Source organism: Passer domesticus, chromosome 11 (assembly GCF_036417665.1).
Source record: "Passer domesticus isolate bPasDom1 chromosome 11, bPasDom1.hap1, whole genome shotgun sequence".
In the NCBI taxonomy this organism is placed as follows: domain Eukaryota; kingdom Metazoa; phylum Chordata; class Aves; order Passeriformes; family Passeridae; genus Passer; species Passer domesticus.
In genome coordinates, this window is record NC_087484.1 from 383,515 (window position 1) to 403,179 (window position 19,665).

The 19,665-nt window shown below is 53.4% G+C and overlaps 2 protein-coding genes across 2 annotated transcripts; both read right to left on the reverse strand.

The window, feature by feature from the left end:
* Positions 1-1,218: 1,218 nt before the first annotated feature.
* On the reverse strand, positions 1,219-8,232 carry MINDY4B (MINDY family member 4B). The gene is given in 12 exon segments (XM_064385066.1): positions 1,219-1,528; positions 2,876-3,038; positions 3,040-3,288; positions 3,617-3,686; positions 3,843-3,913; positions 4,443-4,508; positions 4,897-5,062; positions 5,317-5,408; positions 6,405-6,524; positions 7,225-7,362; positions 7,853-7,880; positions 8,129-8,232. Coding segments are annotated over 12 exon segments (1,410 nt in total). The 3' UTR covers positions 1,219-1,385.
* Positions 8,233-10,423: 2,191 nt separating this feature from the next.
* On the reverse strand, positions 10,424-15,004 carry CLRN1 (clarin 1). The gene is made up of 3 exons (XM_064384990.1): positions 14,746-15,004; positions 11,924-12,103; positions 10,424-11,011 (listed from the first exon to the last, which is right to left on the reverse strand). The coding sequence occupies exons 1-3, from the start codon at positions 14,996-14,998 to the stop codon at positions 10,746-10,748; spliced, it is 699 nt and encodes a 232-aa protein (XP_064241060.1). The 5' UTR covers positions 14,999-15,004; the 3' UTR covers positions 10,424-10,745.
* Between the last annotated feature and the right edge of the window lie 4,661 nt (positions 15,005-19,665).

The window sequence follows — 19,665 nt, forward strand, 5'->3', positions numbered from 1 at the left end:
GTGCCTGCACCGGGACCGTGTCCCCTCAGCGGCACCGTGTGCCCTCAGCGGGACCGTGTCCCCTCAGCGGCACCGTGTGCCCTCAGCGGGACCGTGTGCCTGCACCGGGACCGTGTGCCCTGTCAGCCCCTCAGCGGGACCGTGTCCCCTCAGCGGGACCGTGTGCCCTCAGCGGGACCGTGTGCCTTCACCGGGACCGTGTGCTTTCACCGGGACCGGGTCCCCTCAGCGGGACCATGTGTGCCCTGTCAGCCGCTCACCGGGACCATGTCCTGTCAGCGGCACCGTGTACCCTCACCGGGACCGTGCCCTGCCAGCCCGTCACCCGGACCGTGTCCCCTCACCGGTACCATGTCCCCTCAGCGGGACCGTGTCCTGTCAGCCCTTCAGCGGGAGCGTATCCCCTCAGCGGGAGCGTGTCCCGTCACCGGGACCGTGTCCCCTCACCGTGCCCGTGCCCTGCCAGCCCCGCCGCGGGACCGTGTGCCCTCAGCGGCACCGCCCGCCCTCCCGGGCCCGCGCTCCCCCGCAGCCCGGGCCCCGTCCCGGTCGGCGGGAGCTGTGCGTGCCCGGGACTGCAGCTGGGGCTGAGCCGCGGCCCGCAGCGGGGTCCCAGACCCCACGTCAGCTGCAACCAGCATCTCCTCATCCCGGCCCAGGCACAATGGCTGGCTGTCACGGCTTCTTTTTATTTTTTGTAAAATTCGATAAATCTCAACCAAGTTTTTGGATCACTTGCAGAAAGTTTATTGTTCTCAGTTGTTGTTAGCAACACAGTAAGGGTGTGACTTAGAGGGCGTTTTGGAGTAATGACAATGAAAAAGGAAGTGGACAGTGGTTTCTGTGAGTTAGAAGCAATGTGCCCTGCCCATGCTTGTCAGATGAATGAAGGGTGCCAGGATTTGGCAAAGGCAGTACAATCACAGGACCACAGAGCAGTTTGGGTTGGAAAAGCCCTCTAAGACCCAATGAGTCCAACCATTACCCCAGCACTGCCAAGGCCACCACTAAACCCAGATGTTCCCAAATCCCATATCTGCACGGCTTTTGAATCCCTCCAGGGATGCAGACTCCACCACTGCCATGGCAGCTGTGCCAGGGCTTGACTCTTTCCTTTTCGTGCCAGCTGCCGTGGGGAGCAGGAGAGCCTGCATCCTACCACCTGGAAAAGGCATGCAGTGGGGCAGGGTTGCAAGTCGCTGTTCCTGCAGTGCACGCTTTTGCAGTGGGTGTGATGCCTTATGGACAGGGTGTCCCTTCAATGCACCAAGGGCTGTTTGATTGGGGAGAGAGCTTTTTGTCCTCCAGACTGCAGTGACCAGTGCAGCTGGTGGTGAGTGGGAGATGCCAGTGCCCTTCAGGAGCAGGTCCATCCTGCTCACTGCTCAGAAGAAGGGGTCGGTCCCATTCCAGCTGACGGTCGCACCTGCCCACTTGGTCCTGATTGCCATCTCCAGGGCTGGGCGCCTCTTCCCTGGGCTGCAGGGGCCTTCTCTTTGAGCCTCTTCCCAGTGATGTGAATGAGTGTCTGAAGAGGAAATGAAAAATAAATGTCTAAAAAAAATCTTAAAGACCCAACCCCAAAAGGCTCAAAAACGCTTCAGTGAAGGCCAAAAGCAGAAGCTTCTGCAGCTGTATTGGTGTAGATGTGCTGCCGTCCTGCCCCGGGGAGCGGGCAGGGTAAGCAGGGCCTCCCGGGCTGGGGACTGCCCCTGCACCGTGGGCCCCCCGGGAAATTCCGGGCTCCTTGCACGGCGTGTTTGCATATTGCTTTTCTGAGCAGATGCTCAGATAGTATCTGTGGCTGCACCAGGTATCATGACCTCAAATCACTCTGCTTCCCTGCAGATTTACCCTTTAGTTTCAAGGTTCTGACTCTGCTTTAAATGCTGCAGTGAAAGGAGAGCACAAGGAAGGAGGCACCCAGTGAGGAAGGTAAGTGATGCACAGCAGCAAAGAAACAGGAACCTTGCACCCCAAGCACAAAACCTGGTTCACAACCCAAGCACTGCTACAGGAGCAGTTTATTCCTCCTAGGGGGCTATGAAACTTGGTGGGGAACACGAGGGCCATGGTGGCACCTGGTGCTGAGCAGGAAGACAAGCTTCAGCCTTGGTCAGCCAGGCAGGGGGCTCCTGCTGCGCCAGCCTCGCCGCGCTGGTGTGCGGGTTTTATCTGGGATAGAATGCATTGCCTTCCCTGCAGCTGGTATGGAGCTGTGTTTTGGATTTGTGCTGAACACAGACAGGGTTGATTATACAGAGGTGATTTTGCTATTGCTGGGCAGTGCCAGCATAGCCAAGGCCTTTTGCTTCCTCCTGCTGCCACGCTGGTGAGGAAGCTGGGAGTGCATGGCAGGCTGGGAGAAGACACAGCCAGGACAAGGACCCAAAATGATCAAAGGGGTACTCCAGAGCGTGTGACATCATGCTCAGTGTATGAAGTGGGGGCAAGGAAGAGAAAGGACTTTGGAGTATGGTGTTTGTCTTCCCAAGGCACTGTTGTGTGTGATGGGGCCCTGCAACACCTGCCTGCCTATGGAGGAAGTGAATTCATTCTTTATTTTCCTTGGCTTGTGTGTGGCTTTTGCTTTTCTTATTACACTGTCTATCTCAACCCACAAGTTCTTTAGCTCCCACCCTTCCAATTCCCTCCCTGATCCTGTGGGTGGGGGAGTGAGGGAGCAGCTGCGTGGGGCTTAAGGGCTGGGAGGGGTAAAACCCCAGCAGCTGGGGAGAATGTTATTATAAATTTTGACCTAATCATGAAACAATCCAGCTTCCTGGTGTGTTTAACCTTTGTATTGAGTATTTAATGCAGGAAGGAGCTGTCTGTGGTGCCCATACCTCAGTCCCCGGTAAGTCTGGGTCCGTACCTATGGTCAGGTGGGCAGTTTGGGTCTGCTCCTGCTGCCCACTGTAGAAGTACAGGTGGAAGATTCTCTCGGATCTCCAGTCGCAGAGCAGCCGTCTGTCGGTGCCGAAGAGCACGCCGTGCCTGCCCGAGAGGCTGCACAGCCACACGGGCAGCCGGGGCGTCCGCAGCGCGGGGCTCACCTGGGCGGGGGACGCTTGCCAGGAGCCCGGGCGGTGCCGAGGGTCCCGCTGGCCCGGGGCTGTCCCCGCTCACCTGCCGCTCCGGCGGCGCCCGCTCCCAGCGCAGGAAGCCCACGGGGCCCCGCTGCCTCGGCGCCTCGCCAGCCCGGCCCCCAGCGCCGGGCTCCGGCTCCCGGCGGCCGCCGAGCTGCCGCGGGCTCGCCCGGCCCGTCAGGAGCAGGCTGAGCACGGCCTGCGGGAAACAGCCCGGTCACCCCGGGGACACGGCCGAAGCCCCTTGCAGGTGATGGCCTGCTCCCAGCTCTGCCACTCTGCCACAAGTAGGGGAATGCCAGGCTGCCAGTGGCATTTTAAAAATCATTGTTACTATCATCATCATCATCATCATCATCATCATCATCAGTTTTTTAAGTGCACAGTCATGATTAAAATTGCAAAATATTGTTTTATGAACTTATGCTTCTTTTTTCTTTGGCTTAATTAACAAGTGATAATTTCTTCCCTAAATCAGATGTGGGAATAATAAAACCAGATCTCTTGAGACACGTGGCTGGTCCTACCTCTGTACAGGTGATGTTTCCAGAACTGATGTTCAACAGAGGAGCTGTGTCACCCAAATCCTCTTGGACCCTGTGTGGCCAAGCACAGATCATCAGGGCAGCACTGGACCTGTGCCAGAGGCAGCACTGTACCTCCCTGCCTGGCCAACAGAAATGGGAGGAAAGGAAAAGGCTTTTCAGGAGATGTAACCAAACTACAGGAAAATGTTTAAAAAGCAAAATATACCTTTCAAGTGTCCTAGAGAAAAGCAAACTGTATAAAAATAGGATCACTCCGTGGCTTCCTTCACCTTTGAACTGAATAAAGAAATAAGGCATCACAGGGGAGGAATTATTGCCTGTAAATCATATTTAATTAAAACAATTCCCCTGCTTCGATACAGCCCTAGGTGTGAGTGTGTTGAGTCAGATGAGTAAGGTGTTATTCCAGGAAGATTTTGTAACTAATTTTGTTGAATAGGATCAGGTAAAAAAAGAAAGAAGAAACTTCCAGTTATTGGCTAAACGGGTTTTGTACTATTTTTCCCATATTTTTGCTGAGACTGCAAGGAATCACATCTTTGAATGATGTACAAAATGCTGCCCCATTTACCCAGTGTTTGTGGGCTGAGAGAGCTGGAATAAAGGGTAAAGTCACAGGGGTTTACACGGGAGCAGGATCCCTTCCCATAGGAAAGGCTGGAAATGATCCATGAACTAACTGTACATTAACTGTGTGAACGTCCTGATGATGTTAACATTGCTGTGTCCAAAATGCTCAGTGTGAATGGGAAATAAGATGTAATTTAGCAGGAAAACAGCTTGGATAGAGCAGTTATCCACTTACACAGTTTATGTGATCAGAGATGAACCCCTGAGCAGCAGCTTTCTCCGAGAACTCGAACAGCCGGACCTGTTGGGCATGGCACCGTGAGGGTGGTGCAAAGGAGACATGAATTATACCAAAAAGCTGAGCTTTTGAATCCTGTGCTTCCGTTAGTCAAGTGAAAGAACAAGTCAAGGGTTTGCTCTGCCCCTTCCCCAGCTGTGGGCTCTGGCGCTGTGCAGGGAGTCAGGGCAGCAGCTTTGTGTCGACAGGATTCTCCTTTTTGCAGGAGAAGGAAGATGGGCTTTGGTGAAGGGGAGGTGGATGTATCATGGGCTGCAGCAAGACCTGGGTCTGGGGTGATCCCTGTTTGTAGGGCAACGTAATTGGGGGAGCAGCTGCAGGAGATTCTGTGTTTCAGGCCAGAGGTATCTCTAAGGAAAATCCCGTTGGCAGAAGACGGTTCCATACTCACTCTCTCTGTGAAGCTGTTGGCTCTGTAGCCTTCACGTGGCATCGTGGTGATAGGGGCAGTGACGAGGCACACGACAGCTCTGCCACCTCCTCCTGCTGCCCACAGGGTCTCTGCCAGGGCCGTGGCCAGTGCCTGCCCCTGCTCCCACCGCCCGACCCGGCACAGCCTGTGCCAGGGGAAACCAGGGGCTGTGACTGTGGCACCACAGAGGAGGGGGGCACATGCCACTGTCCCGAAATCAGAGGGTCTGGGGGGAAGACGCCTTGCCAGGGGGTCAGCCAAGGCTTCTCTCCCAGTGCATATCCCACCTGTACCTGCACACATGGACCTGGATTTGGTTTGCCTGTACCCAGAGGCTGGCACTGACCAAGCAATGCATGGAAATAATTTTCATGTGTCCCATGAGGCCCAGCAACTTACCTTTGCAGGTCAGTACATTCTGTCTCTCTTGTGAAGAGTAGGTATGTGATGATGTGTGCTTGTACAGCAGCCAGAATGGCTCTTGTTCCTCCCTAGGAACAGAAAAACAGCCCCTGCCATCTGAGGAGTCAGAACGAGCACTTGTCATTCCCAGCAGTCCCTGGCCAGGGGGACAACAAGAAGCCCTTATGGAGAAGGAGCTGCAGAGTAGCCCTGGCCGTGTAGGGATCCTGTGGGTGGGTGCCCTTCCTCCTTCTGTCCCAGGGAGAGACACTCAGCCCCAGGGACCCTCTGTGCTGGGAAAACCCAAGGCTTGTTTTTTGCTCCCTGTGGCCTCGCAGCAAAGGGACAGAGGTGCTGAGGCAGCCCAGGGCTGATGTGAGGCTGCGCACAGGAGTGCCTGTGCCCGCTCCCCACCGTGCTGACACCCACCAGGGCTGTGCTCCCTCTGTGAGCACCGAGCTCTGGAATGCAGGGAGTGGCACCCGGGGCTGTACCCAGCATTCCAGCCTCCGGACAAGGTGGGGGGTTTACAACTAGAGTGTGTATCTTGGCCTTCTGCTTTCTTGGGTGCAGCGTTGTAATGGTAAATAAGGAAAAAGAAAACCTCCATCTCAGAAAATGACAGTCTAGGTGACTTCACTTGTTGGACGTCTAGGTGGAGCAGGAATAACTAGGTAAGTCTAATTCTCAGAAAAGATACAGGCTTTTTGCAACCTGTTGTATCTCTCCTGAGCACGTGTGTGGGGTGCAGGTGTGCAGGGTACAGGTGTGCAGGGTACAGGTGTGCAGGGTACAGGTGTGCAGGGTACAGGTGAGCAAGGTACAGGTGTGCAGGGTACAGGTGTGCAGGGTACAGATGTGCAGGGTACAGATGTGCAGGGTACAGGTGAGCAAGGTACAGGTGTGCAGGGTACAGGTGTGCAGGGTACAGGTGTGCAGGGTACAGATGTGCAGGGTACAGGTGAGCAGAGGACAGGTGTGCAGGGTACAGGTGTGTGTGCTGCTGAGGCCCTGCCCCAGCTGCCAGCTCCCAGGGGTGTCAGTGGCAGCAGGCAGCTGGTGCCAGGCGCTGTGTGACACTTCACCTTTCCTGCCTGCAGTGCGTAGGCCAGATCGGAGTGTGGCTGGTGGAACCTGAAGTGTGCTGCTGCCCACTCACAGCTGAAAACGGGGGCCGTGTTCCTGAAGAGCAGCTCCTGCAGCTTCTGTGGAACAGGAGGCAGAGGGGCCAGGGTCAGAGCAGGGGTCTGTCCCACCAGGGCTCTCGAGGTGCAGGTGCCACGTGTGCCCAGAGCGGCGGCACAGCATCTGCCTAGAGCCAGGCCTCAGCTTCAGAGCAAAGGTGATGTTTGAGCCCAGTGCAGGGACTTCACACAGCACTCAGCCACTCTGGTGAGGCTTGGTTGTAGCGTGTAATAACTTACATTTGGGTACAGTGCACATTTTGGGGAAGATTGCACCGGGGCCTGTCCTGCTGTTGCCCGCAGATCTGCCAAGCTGCTGGACAACAGCACCTGGCAGCAGTGCTTTTGGGGCCAGGCACTCAGCAGGAGCTGAAATCCCGCACTGATGGTGTTAAAGGCCCTTTCCAAGGCAAACAACTCTAAGATTCCATGATCCTGCCTCCTGTCCTGACGCTGTTTGTCAGGGAAGCCCCCAAGAGCATGGAAACATTGCCTGTTCTCATCTGACTGGTTCTCTCCTGAGAATTATTGTGTATCAGCTTTAAGTTTACATTCCAGCCATGTTTGTTAAGAGTCTCCTAAATAATCCATCCCCGTTCCACACCCTGTTCAGCTGGCAGCAGGCTGAAGGCTGCAGTCAGAGCACCAGGAAAGGCTCCCCAGTCTCTTTCCCTCCAGGAGATTCAGTTACAGCTCATAGTTAATTCAGCAGGCAGCTCACCATTGCCGTGTCCGGGGAGATGGGGCGGCCGCCCGTGCCCTGGGGGAGCAGCAGGGGCTGGGGGACGGTGGAGGGGGGCTGTGGCCCGGGGCACTCCCCGGCTCCGGGCGGTGCCTGGCCAGCGCTGCTCCGTCCTTGCTGCCGGAGAGAGCAGACAGTGCATGGTGCATCACCCGGGGCTGCTGCTGCGGCCCCCGCGTGCCCTGGAACGGCTGCCCTTGGCTTCCAGCTGGTTCCGGACATTCCCAGCACATCCCTCCGAGCTGGTGACTGCAGCAGGTAATAGTGCTGCATTTGTCTGAATTACAGGAATACACTTCAGTGCCCCCCAACCTAAGGGCACGGCAGGCTTTCCAAATACTTCCATTTCAGAGATCTTAGTTTATTTTCTAAAACTCATCGTGAAAACCATTAGTTTTTGATGGAAAGGTTAATCAAGTGTAGGACTGGTCTGCCTCTTTGACTTCAAAATATCTGAAGTCTGTTTCTCAAAGAAGCAGCATGAGAAATGAATCTCCATAGATACCTGTGCTGCAGGTATGGATGTGTGACCTCCTCAGTTGCCATCTAATGACAGCCCAAAACTCACCAGACAAACAAAAAATATTACCTTTGGAAGAGGAGTTACCTGATGAGTGGTGCTGTTGATCTCCAAGCTGAAAGCATAAAATAAAGTACAAATGAAAACACCCAACAGAGGTATTACTAGTGTGTGGAGAAACTGGAGCCCAGCCAGAAGAGAGCCCCAGAACAAAGGAAGAGTGAGACCTGTAGCATTTACATTACTGAGTACACGAGGACCTTTTGTCATTGTCACATAAGTTTTGTAATAAAACATGAAAAATTACATTAAATAACCACCTGGAATTAAAACTGCGTTAAAGAAGCAGAACAAAAATCTTACCCACGGAAACTAAAGATTTCTCTCCATTTGCTCAGGTCAGAGATCCTGCTGGCGATCTCCTCCAGCGGGGTGGGCGCAGCGCGCCCGGCCCCCGGGTCACCCATGGCAGCCTCGGTGCTCCCGGAGCTGCTGCGGAGCCGCTCGGAGACCCCGGCCCCGCTGCTCGGAGACCCCGGCCCCGCTGCTCGGAGAGAGACACCGGCCCCGCTGCTCGGAGAGAGACACCGGCCCCGCTGCTCGGAGACACCGGCCCCGCTGCTCGGAGAGAGACAGCGGCCCCGCTGCTCGGAGAGAGACACCGGCCCCGCTGCTCGGAGAGAGACCCCGGCCCCGCTGCCGCCCGCGACGAGCCGCCGGGAGAGCCGAGCAGCATCAATGTTTAATGCCGCAGGAGCGGCTGCTCGGGGGGAGCCGGGCGGTGCGAGTGCGGGCAGGAGCGGGCATTTTCCAGCAAGGAGCAGGAGAGGGGGTGCTTCCCAAAGTGGGGCAGGAGTGGGGCACTTTTCAGCAAGGAGCAGGAGCAGGGGCATTTTCCAGCAAGGAGCAGGAGCAGGGGCATTTTCCAGCAAGGAGCAGGAGAGGGGGTGCTTCCCAAAGTGGGGCAGGAGCAGGGGCACTTTCCAGCAAGGAGCAGAAACGGGGGTGTTTCCCGAAGTGGGGCGGGAGTGGGGCACTTTCCAGCACGGGGCAGGAGCAGGGGCATTGTCATGGATGCAAGGAGGTCCAGGGTCCGTGCTGGGGTTCCCTCGGGGTCCTTCCTGGGGTTCCCTCAGGGTCCTTGCTGGGGCTCCCTCACAGCTCCCACTGGCAGACCATACCTGCTCTTCCAGCCCGTCAAACCCACAAACACAGTTTTAATTTTATTTTGCTGGTAGGAAGTTATTGTTTCCCTTAGGAATAGCTGGGCTGATGCTGGGGTGGAGGGTGGGATGTGGTCAGGCTGGGCTTTGGGCACAGGGACCCCTGTGAGGACTCCCAGATCCCAGGCTGGGGCTGCTCTTGTCTGCACAGTAAAGAATGTGTTTGGGTTTGCTGTGTAATAAACAATACCATGAGATGCAATACAAATGACGCTTTAAAAACATACATTAACATTAGGAGGAATATGCATATAGATTATGAAGAAAATGGTGAAAAAAGCTGGTAGTTGTGCTGACTTGTAGGAGCGCTTCCACATTGATAAAATCCAGGGAGATGTGGGGGCAGAGCTACCTTGGGAAAGATACAGCTGACAAAACTTTGCAACAACCTGACAGTGTTTTGCCTTTCACAGTAAAAATACAAAAAATACATCAAAGTCAGTAAGGCCTTGTGGGCTGGTAGGTCCTGAGGCGCAGAGGACTCTGGCACTGGGTCTGATCTGTATCTGGGCACCGGGTGGGAGCTGGCTGGGACTGCTCTCACTCCAGCTGGCAGGGATTGCTCCTCTCCCACAGCTGGGCACAGCCCCTGCAGATAAATGGGGCAGGGCTCTCTGCTTCTGTTTGTTCTGAGGGCTGTTGCTGTGTCCTGCGAGGAGCTGCGTATCTCCAAGGCACCCAGGTAACCCCACAGAGGCAGGGTTTGCTGTGTGATGCTCTGCCTGGGGAAGCATCTCTTGCTTTAGCTGGCTTGGGGATGTCCAGGCGTGAGGGTGGTGTGTCCATCTGCTCTGGCTTCCCTGTGTTTGTTCCTCAGCCCCTGCTGAGCTGCAGCCTGCACGGGAGCCTGTCTGCTGTGTTATTGCTGCCCTTCACCAGGGATTCTCACGGGGTTTGTTGGCGTTGTTTGATGAGAACTTGCAGGGCTGTTCTCTGGAGGGGCAGTGGAAGGTGGAGGTACCTGGGCTCACTGCCGTGGCTCTGCCCTGGGAAATGCCCTTTTCCTGGTGAGCTGCAGAGGGTTTGTTCAGCCTGCCAAGCCTGGCTGCCTCCCTCAGGCAAGCAGGAGCACGTGGCATCTGCCCTGCCTCTGCTGTGCTGTGTCAGCTTTGTACCAAGCTGCAGCAACTGCTGGGGAAACGCGGGCTCCCAGGACTTGGAGTTTGGAGCAGAGTTTGGTTTGTTAAAAGGAAAAAGCCCAGAGAGTTTCATGGAGAGAAATGATGCTGCTGCCATGCATGTGAAGCCAGATCAAAGTGCAGGTGTTGGGGCTGTGCCCCCTGAGCTGGAGTCCGAGGGGTGCTGGGGCAGAGGCTGGGCCTTGTCCTGTCCCTTGCTGGGTGTCCCTGGGCCCTGCTGCTCTGATGTGCTCACGGCTGCATCCTTGCCTTCACCAGGGCTGAAGGGCAGAGCTGCTGCTGGTGACTGTGTGCTTCTACTGCAACCCATTGACGGGGCTTTTCAGATTCACTGCAATGCTATGGAGATTCCTATTTTTCTTCATACCAGCCACTTTTTAAACAGTTTGCAGAAAAAAATGTCTTAAGACCTTACTCCAAGAAAGAGGGCTTTCCCTTCCAGACATTACCATACAGCACATCTTCTTTTGTTCACTGCTTACACCATATTGACACTTATTTGAAACTTCCCTTTTTTTACCTTCCCTAGAGCAATCATTCACAAGTTGGTACATCTGGTGGTTGTTGATGTAATTGTGACAAATTTCTTTGCTTGAAATGTTCTTAAATCCCATCATTTTAATACATCAAGTCAACTGCTCCTGTGGTTGCTCCTGAATCTTTTGATTTTGAAAAGGGAAATTCAAATCCAGCAAATCGGATTAGCAGGGCATTGAGGAAGTGCACCAGGGAGCAAACCAGGATGGTCCAGAAGGAATTTGCAAACTGCTCACTGTGAGTCTTGAATGTAAAAGTTCCCTCTTTGAAATTAGCAATTTTCTCTGAAAGGTGGTGGATCTTCACCTCTGAGGAGAAGAGAATCATGATGAGGCAACCACAGGAACCTGAAAGGGAGGGGGAGATGCTCATCACCTCAGCAACCCCTCAGCAGTGCTGCATGATGTGTACTGCAGCAATACCACAGGGAGAGTGTTTGTATGGCCCCACAGCTTCAACAGGGATTATTTTTGGAATCCAAGCCAATGACTATTGAAATGGGTAACCTTTTCTAATTGGATTTGGCTCAGGACCAGGAATATTTAGCATGGCTGCTTTAGTGCCCTGAGCTAGTGAAGTATCTGTGCTCACATCCAGCTCTAAGTTGGTCATTGTCCCGTTGGGCATAATGGAGCTCTCTGTGTGCCTGAACATAAACATGTTCTGAAGTCCTTTGTTAAATCATGGTTGTAATGTGTAACACCTTGTGAAGACAGGGTAACTCTGCCTGTCAGCCAGCCAGCAGCAGGGAGCAGGAGTGTGGCTGTGATCCCTGCGTGGCAGTGGTCCTTAGAGACCACGAGCTGCTGCCAGCCTCTGGCTGCTCAGCTCTCCTGTCCTTGGCAAGGCTGTGCTGCTCCGTGTGCTGACCTTGTCTGGAGCCCTCCTGTTGTGGAACCAGCTGCATCACTGCCATGTTTTGGTTGTTTCCCCCCCTTTTCCTACTCTGGGGTGGCTCCTGGTTCTGACTGTGTGGGGGGTGTCAGTGATGCCTCCCCAGCTCTGGGGCCCTTCTGCCATGGCTTCCTGCAGCTGCTTGCCCATTCCCATCCTGCCACCCCCCTCTGACGGATTTCCCCACTTTCTCTCTCAATTTCAATTTGGAAAACGCATGTTTTCATGTGGCAGAGCCACCTGCCTTCCTGCCTGGCTTGCTTTTGCCAATTTAGAGCCAATGCAGCCACAGTTTAAGCTGCTCTCCCCCGCTGAGGAGCAGTGATGCTGAGCAGTGCCAGCCCCAGCCCAGCCTGGGTACTCACAGGAGATGAAGCTCCACAGGTACAGCCCCACGGGGCCGTGCAGCGTCTCGTAGGGGCTGCCAAAAGCATTGAACATGAAGAACCCTGCTCCCACCAGGGCAAAGACAATCAGCACTGTGCAGAAGACAATGACACTAACGTGGATACTTGCAGGGATGATTCTGAGCAAATCTGGAAAAACTGAAAACAAATCAAACACAACATTATTATACACATTAGGCAAAGTTGTCTCTGATGTCAGGCTGGGGGTTCCTGCTCATTTGTAGTAATTGTTTTCATCCTGCTTTTCTAAATGCAACCAGATGAAATAGTTCACTAGAAATGGTTTTTCATAGATGTTTGGAGGCAGAAAAATTCTGTGAAACCCAGAAGCACAGGCTGGCCAGGAGAGAGGCTAGCTCCAGGGAAAGCCTCTCCTCCCCTTCCTGAGGGTGCTGTTTGCTCCTCGTTGTGAACAGCATCTTTTGGGGCAAGCCAGGAAGCTGTGTTTGAGGGGCAGGCCTGGCACAAGGTGTCACCGAGGTCTCTTCCAGTGCCAGTGTTATGGGGCTGATCTCCCTTGGCTGAAGGCTTAGCCATCCCCTCCTCTCTGGGAGTGGGACAATAAATCATCAAAACAACAGCCTGAGGAAGGGAAGGCTCCAGGGAGACCTCGAGCCCCTTCCAGTGCTTCCCTCTGCAGGATTCCCACAAGGAATAGCATTAGTTCCTGTGACACTGTCTGATGCGTTGGGAAAACATGCAAAACTGTGTGTTTAATAATTCAATTTTGTATGGTTTGTTTTAAGAAAACAAGTTATGGCATGGTATTGAATCCCCCCTGGTCATTAACATTTTATATGTGATCAGGAAAAATTAATTCCAGAAGCAATGTTGTCTTGAAAGTTAAACATTCCTTCATGGTCCTGAATGAACCCATGTGTGCTGTGCATGGCAGAGACCTTTAGAAAATGAACCACTGACCTAGAAACTGATGGGAATGAGTGGGAACAAATGGAGCAGAAGTTTTCCCCAGCTGAACTGGGTCTGCTGGCAGAGCAAATTCCTATTATAATTAAAAGAGATACAGTGGTCAGAGGGGAGCACTTAATGGGAACAAGCACAGAACTAAATCATTTAGCCTATTTTCCATGTCTGTTCTCCTCAGACGTGCTGCAGTGCAGTGAGTGCATTAAGCTGTGGCTGTGTATTTTATAAGTTGGTCCTGCTTTCTGGAATGCTCCTGGTGAGCTTCCAGGGTACTGAGGTGATGGGAGGGAGCTGCTGCAGCCCCAGGGCACAGGATCAGCATCAGTGCTCTCTGAGGGGAAGGCTCCTGACCTCTCACAGCTGCCACTGACTGAACCTGAGCATCAGTCCAGAGCTGCTGGCAGCTGGACCAGCCCTGGCTCATAAGTGTCACCTGCAGCACAAACCAGATCCTTGGATTGCCCAGACCCCTCTGATACAGCCACAGTGCAATAACTGCACACTGGGATGGCACACCAGGCAACCATCAGGGAACTTCAGCGGTACAAACAGTCTAGTGATGAAATTTAGAGAGAGCAAATACTGATACCATATCAAATTAGCTTGGTTTACTATTTTTGGAAAATATTACATAGTAAATAATTTCTGGTACCTAGTCTGGCAACCTTCCCTTGCATGAAATCCCAGGTGTGAGCAGTTTGCATGTGCTGTTGTAGCAGAATGATTGTGATCTGTGTGCTGTGGCAACTTCAGGGGAGGTATTGCACACACAGCAACTGGCTTTTACTGCCTGTTCTGCCTGCTGCTGGATACAATTGTGTCTCACTTCATTATTTTTTTATTGATCTTCTTATCCTTGAAGATTAATAGGTTATGAATGTAAAGTGAAGCTATTACTAATACTTTGACACTCTGTGTCAGGTACCAAGTCAGCCAGCATCCCCCTGACAGCCTCCCCCAGTCCTTCTTCCAATTAGTGCCACCGGTTGCCAACTTTTGGGCCGCTTTGTTTCTCAATAGCAGCCAGTGCCCCAGCTCTTTCCTGAGGTTCTTGACAGCACAGAGATAAAGTAATGCTGGCACACAGAGGAAGGCAACAGAGATTAATGAAACCCCCCAAATATTCTTCTTAAAGAAATAGTATAAATCTGTCGATATGTGGCTATCCGTGTGGCTGCAGTAATAGATTCTTGAAACATTAGCCAGGCTGTATCAGTATCATAAAATCAGTAATGGACCCTGGAGATCAGCGCTGTGGGGCGCGGTGTCCGAGCGAGGGGCGGCCCCGTCCCGCCGGCACCGGGGGCAGGACGGCTCGAACGCCGTGGGTACTCGCAGGAGAACCGCAGGGCTCTGCCCCAGCCCGCACTGCCTGGGTACTCACAGGAGAACCGCAGGGCTCTGCCCCCCAGCCCGTGGGTACTCACAGGAGAACCGCAGGGCTCTGCCCCAGCCCGTGGGTACTCACAGGAGAACCGCAGGGCTCTGCCCCCCAGCCCGTGGGTACTCACAGGAGAACCGCAGGGCTCTGCCCCAGCCCGTGGGTACTCACAGGAGAACCGCAGGGCTCTGCCCCAGCCCGTGGGTACTCACAGGAGAACCGCAGGGCTCTGCCCCAGCCCGTGGGTACTCACAGGAGAACCGCAGGGCTCTGCCCCAGCCCGTGGGTGCTCACAGGAGAACCGCAGGGCTCTGCCCCAGCCCGTGGGTACTCACAGGAGAACCGCAGGGCTCTGCCCCAGCCCGCACTGCCTGGGTACTCACAGGAGAACCGCAGGGCTCTGCCCCAGCCCGCACTGCCTGGGTACTCACAGGAGAACCGCAGGGCTCTGCCCCAGCCCGTGGGTACTCACAGGAGAACCGCAGCGGTCTGCCCCCCAGCCCGCACTGCCGCACTCGCTGCCCGGAGAAGAGCCCGTACTGGATGTGGCCGATGAACTTGTGCAGCTCGGGGCCGCTGGCGTTGACGAGCAGCGCTCCGGTGCTGCAGAGGGTCGTGCCCCTGACCCAGAGCTGGCTGCCCACGGCCGCGGCCGTGCCCAGCGCGCAGGCCAGGCTCAGCACGCCGGCCGCGCAGAACAGCAGCTTCTTCTGCTGCGCCGGCATGCTGGCACCGCGGCTGCCGCGGGGCGTGCCAGCCCCGCGGGGACAGAGAGCCCCGGCTCCCTGCCAGCCCCGCGGGGACAGAGAGCCCCGGCTCCCTGCCAGCCCCGCGGGGACAGAGAGCCCCGGCTCCCTGCCAGCCCCGGCCGAGAGCCGCAGTGCCCGGCCAGCCCCGGCCGGAGGGTGCTGTAAGGACTGGAGGATGCTGTGAAGGCTGGCGGGTGCTGTAAAGGCTCTTCTTCCCTGCGCCCTTCTGTACAGCCTTGCAGATGTTTCAGTGCATCCCCTGTCACTTGATAGCGAGGGTTTAGGATGACAGATCTCTGTAATTTGATGAGTGCTCTGCTCGTCCCAGCCCCCGGGGAGTGGATGAGTTGGGGGTTCAGACGACGAGCTTGGCTGCTCTATCTGATTATCTGCTCTCCATAAAGAACGCTTCCAGAGGGTTTATTTGTGCAGGTTTTCTTCTAAAGCCAGTAATGCTGAGCTGCTCTCTTGTATATTTTGGGTTTTCTTGGTTTTGGGATTTGGTTTTTCTTTTTTTCCATCTGGGTGTATTTCTTTTTTGCTGTTTTTTAAGGTAGTGCCCAGGTACCATACAGCACCCTGCCAAACCAGGAGGCCCCACTTCAGTATCCGGTTGCATTTGGGCACTTGCTTGTGCTTGCTCTCCGTGTCAGGGTGCTCTCTGGCAGGGGCGGTGTGTCTGTACACTGCAGCCTGCAGGATGCTCGGGGAAACTGTCCAGTCCGGGTTTCAAATATACACAAATACGTTTTCTCTTACAACTGGACAGAAGCCCCAGCCCGCCCTGAGGCTCAGGACCTCACACTCCCGGGTCTCCTGTGCTGCTGCTGCCGGCGCCTGCCCTGCCCTGCCCTGTCACGGGCCGGGCACGGCACGGCACGGCACGGCGGCCCCGGGCAGCGCCTGCCTCCGCCCGGCGGGACTGCAGCACACGCGGGCCTTGGGCTTTCTGTGAATCGCATCAGCTCGCTGGTTTGTGAACTGCACACACTCTGCAGGCCGGTCAAGAGTTTTGTACCATCTGGGCTTAAAGACTGGGTCTAGTTAACTAAGAAGGTTTTAAGGCAAACCTGGGATTAAAATGGAACAAGGCTGTGTAAAAAGGATTTACTGATTGGGTTTGGGTTTTTCTTTTTTAAGCTATTGCCTGTTTATCAGACCTGTTGGTCCTTGCCTTTGGCAAGCACAGCTGGATGCATGAAAACAATTAATATGAGACAGTGTGGGTCAGTACTAGACTACTTTATTGCTATTGTCTGTTTCAGCCTCAGCTTTCAAATTATCTATTGTTTCACCTGAGAATTTCTTAGACACAAAAGACACGTAGTTTGCCTGTTCTCATCCATAGCACACTTAAACATAAGCTCATTTGTGGACTGCTGCTGTTAATTTTATTTAGACTTGTTTGCAACCCAGTGTTTATTCTTGTTTTTCCAAAGTACCTCGTGTTTGTACTGTCCCAGAGATGCAGCACAGGGAGAGGTTATGGCATAAATTATGGGTAGAAAGGGGAAAAGTTTCTTACTGTAACTTACTGTAACTTGTGGAGGAATGTGCCCAGCTCTCCAGCACCTGGGGAGAGGACAGCTCTTGGAGGTGAGGTGGTTGTTTGTCAAGAGCCAAGAGTCGGCTGCAGGTAAGAGAGCTCCAAACAAACACTGGAGATTTAGGGTTTACATCTGTTTCCTTGAGCAGAGTAAGGAGTAGAATTCTGCTGCGCCACCATCAATCCCAGCAATAGATTGCCATGTGAATATTTTCCTGGGTAAACCTCTTTACTTTCCCCCCTGCTCCTCTCTCACTCCCATCTCCAGGGGTGACTATCAGCTGGGTTCTACACACCTTGGAAGTGTTGGATTTGCATTGTTTTGGCAGATCAGATTCCAGCAACTCCATGGAGATACTTTAGCATAAGTTCTTCTGGGCAAATCAGAGTAAGGATAAGCAGGAGGCAATGGCTGCAATCTCCTCTCAATTCATAGTCTGTGTGTATTTGATAGAAAAGCTTTGGGTTTAAATTACTAGGCTATTTAGTACAGGAAAACATTCTAACAATACATACTTTTAGAGTTTTTTTGTATTTTGCTTCTGCTCATAAACCTATTTCCAGAGATCAATGAAAAATTTCACAGAAATCCCTGGCACTTTTAAGTCCTTTTTTAAAGTGTGTGTGTAGTGCAGATGATAATGGCACTGGGTCTGTGTATAACATCAAACTCCTGAATTTCATTAGAATGTGTTTGGAGAAAAGAAGAAATATCTGACTTTAAAATACACTGTTAGAGTAAAGTTTGAAAGAGGAAAATAAAAGTGGATTTGTTTTGTGACTCCACCCGTGTTTTGTCAGTGTCTGTGCTCACAGCCAGCCATGGTTGCAGTCCAGGACCCTCTGCACAGACCTGCTCCATCAGTCAGGGCTTCAGGGGCTTGGCAGACACAAGCAGAATGTAGTGCTGGGGGCATGGCACGTCCAGGAGCATTTCCAGACAGACAGACGTGCCAACAAGGCATTATGTGGGGCTCAGAGCAGGTGGGGGGGAGTGAAACACTTGACAGGGTTGTCTTTGTGTTCCAATACACTTTTATGGTAATCAGAGAGAAACTGAGGAAGGAGAGCTGTCACAGCAGGCAGGGCAAATTTCTGAGAGTTCTTAACCCCAGTGCCTGGGTGACATCAGGACTTTGGCACACGGATGTGCTGTGGTTTTGAGCAGGTAGGGTGTGATATGCTTTATCATTTGGGTGCTGGCTTTTTGTTTTTATTTGCTTTTGGAGCCAAATTATGTGGTTTTGTGCTGTTGCACAAGTATTTGTATCTTTTTTCCTTCTCTCTCCGAGCCCCCCGGGCAGGGTCCCGAGCCCCGGGCAGCCCCGAGCCCCCCGGGCAGGGTCCCGAAGCCCCGATCCCCGGGCAGGGTCCCGAAGCCCCGATCCCCGGGCAGGGTCCCGAGCCCCGAGCCCCCCGGGCAGGGGTCCCGAAGCCCCCCGGGCAGGGGTCCCGAAGCCCCCCGGGCAGGGGTCCCGAAGCCCCCCGGGCAGGGTCCCGAGCCCCGGGCAGGCTGTCCCTCCGCCCGGCGCCGCTGGATGTCGGCCGCTCCCCGCGCTGCAGCGATGTCACCACGCGCGGTGCTGTTCGTCCTCTTTTTGTCTCCTGTTTCCTTCCCCTTCACCAACTTCTGTTTTTCCCTGGCAGAAGAGGCTGTAAGTCACGAGGCTGCGTACGCTGTTTTCAGCCGGCAGCTCATGGAAGCCTGTAAGGATTTTTGTTTTGTAAATAGGATGTCTGCCTGCTGACATTGTTATTGTTGTTAAAAATGCTCTTTGAAGGACAGCTGTCCGCTGCCTGTGTTTTGATGTAAGCCCAGCTGAAGCATGTTTTTGTTTCCTGTCTGTTTTTCCAGTTTTGGTATTTTGGTTTGAGTCTTTATCAGGGATCACACGTGTTTTAGTGGTGGGCTTGGCAGTGCTGTCTTAATGGTTTGAGGTGATGATCTTGGAAGCCCTTTCCAACCTGAATGGCTCTGTGATTGTGTCCCAGCTGGCTCCCCGGGCTCCCAGCAGGCTGCGTGCAGCCCAAGCCCAGCACTTTGTGCAGCTGATAGAGGCTCAGCTCCTCGCTCAGGAAGTTTCAAATAATGCCAGCAGCTGTTGAATTGTTTTGGTGGGAAGGTCTGGTGGCCCATAAAGATGTAACATCACAATGAATACATGGCAGGTTGCTGCCTGCTGGATGTGGCCATGTGCACTGAGCAAGGGAAGGACCTCTCATTTCTGGCTCTCTCTGACTTGTGTGGAGATTTGCCTGAGTAGGAGGACTCAAAATCTAGAAATCTATTCTGTGTCATAAAGCAGCAAATTCACTTTCATTTTAGATGGGATTGCATAGAAAACTACTAACCTTCTTTCTGGCCACAAGTATTTTCCATGTGACATTTCCTTGACTCAAATCATCTCTTGTGCACTGCTCCAGAACGATTTTCACAGTGGTGATTTTTGTCAAGGTGTAAATCCAGTAAACAGTCTGTATTGCTACTGTACAGTTTTCAGTTGGAATAAATTTTATTACACCAGCCCAGACTTGGAACACCTGTGGCACATCTGCAGCCCCAGTTGGGCAAGGAGTCCCTGTGAGGGCAGGAGCTGATTTGGGCAGAAACAGAGCCCTCGGAAGGGTGATCTGGAGCATGCAGTAGTGACTTTCTCATGTCTGTAACAACTCCTCTGCGAGCTCACCCGTCATTTTCCTAGGGCTTAAACCCACTCAAATTTCACCTAACATTTGAACTACATGCATTTTATTGTCTGTCATAGTCTGTCACAGGTGCCACCATGGAAGGGAACTGAGAATGAATGGCTTTTTCACCTCTTTAATCCATTTTAAGATGTTTAGAGTGGTTGGTGAAACTCTTGAACTTGTCAGTCTCCTGTGTAGCAAAATACAGCCTGGTTAAGTATAGCTTAAAATACCCCTCAGCAGTGGGGGAACCTGGTAATGCAGCTTGGCAGCAGGATTTTCTGGCCAGTGTGCAGTAGTGAACGTGGTGTGACAGAAGGGAGTGATCGATTTTTTAAAGGACTGATGTTGAATTTCTTGAAATCACTATGTGGAATCCTGGAACTCCATGGATATTTGTGCACTTAGG

Bases quoted from the DNA above. Each gene is read 5' to 3' on its own strand.
- CLRN1 (XM_064384990.1), bottom strand. From the start codon at position 14,998: ATGCCGGCGCAGCAGAAGAAGCTGCTGTTCTGCGCGGCCGGCGTGCTG. The intron at 12,104-14,745 runs GTGAGTACCCAC...ATTTGTTTTCAG, and splicing joins CAGACCGCTGCGGTTCTCCT to TTTTTCCAGATTTGCTCAGA. The intron at 11,012-11,923 runs GTGAGTACCCAG...CCTCCCTTTCAG, and splicing joins CCTGTGGAGCTTCATCTCCT to GTTCCTGTGGTTGCCTCATC.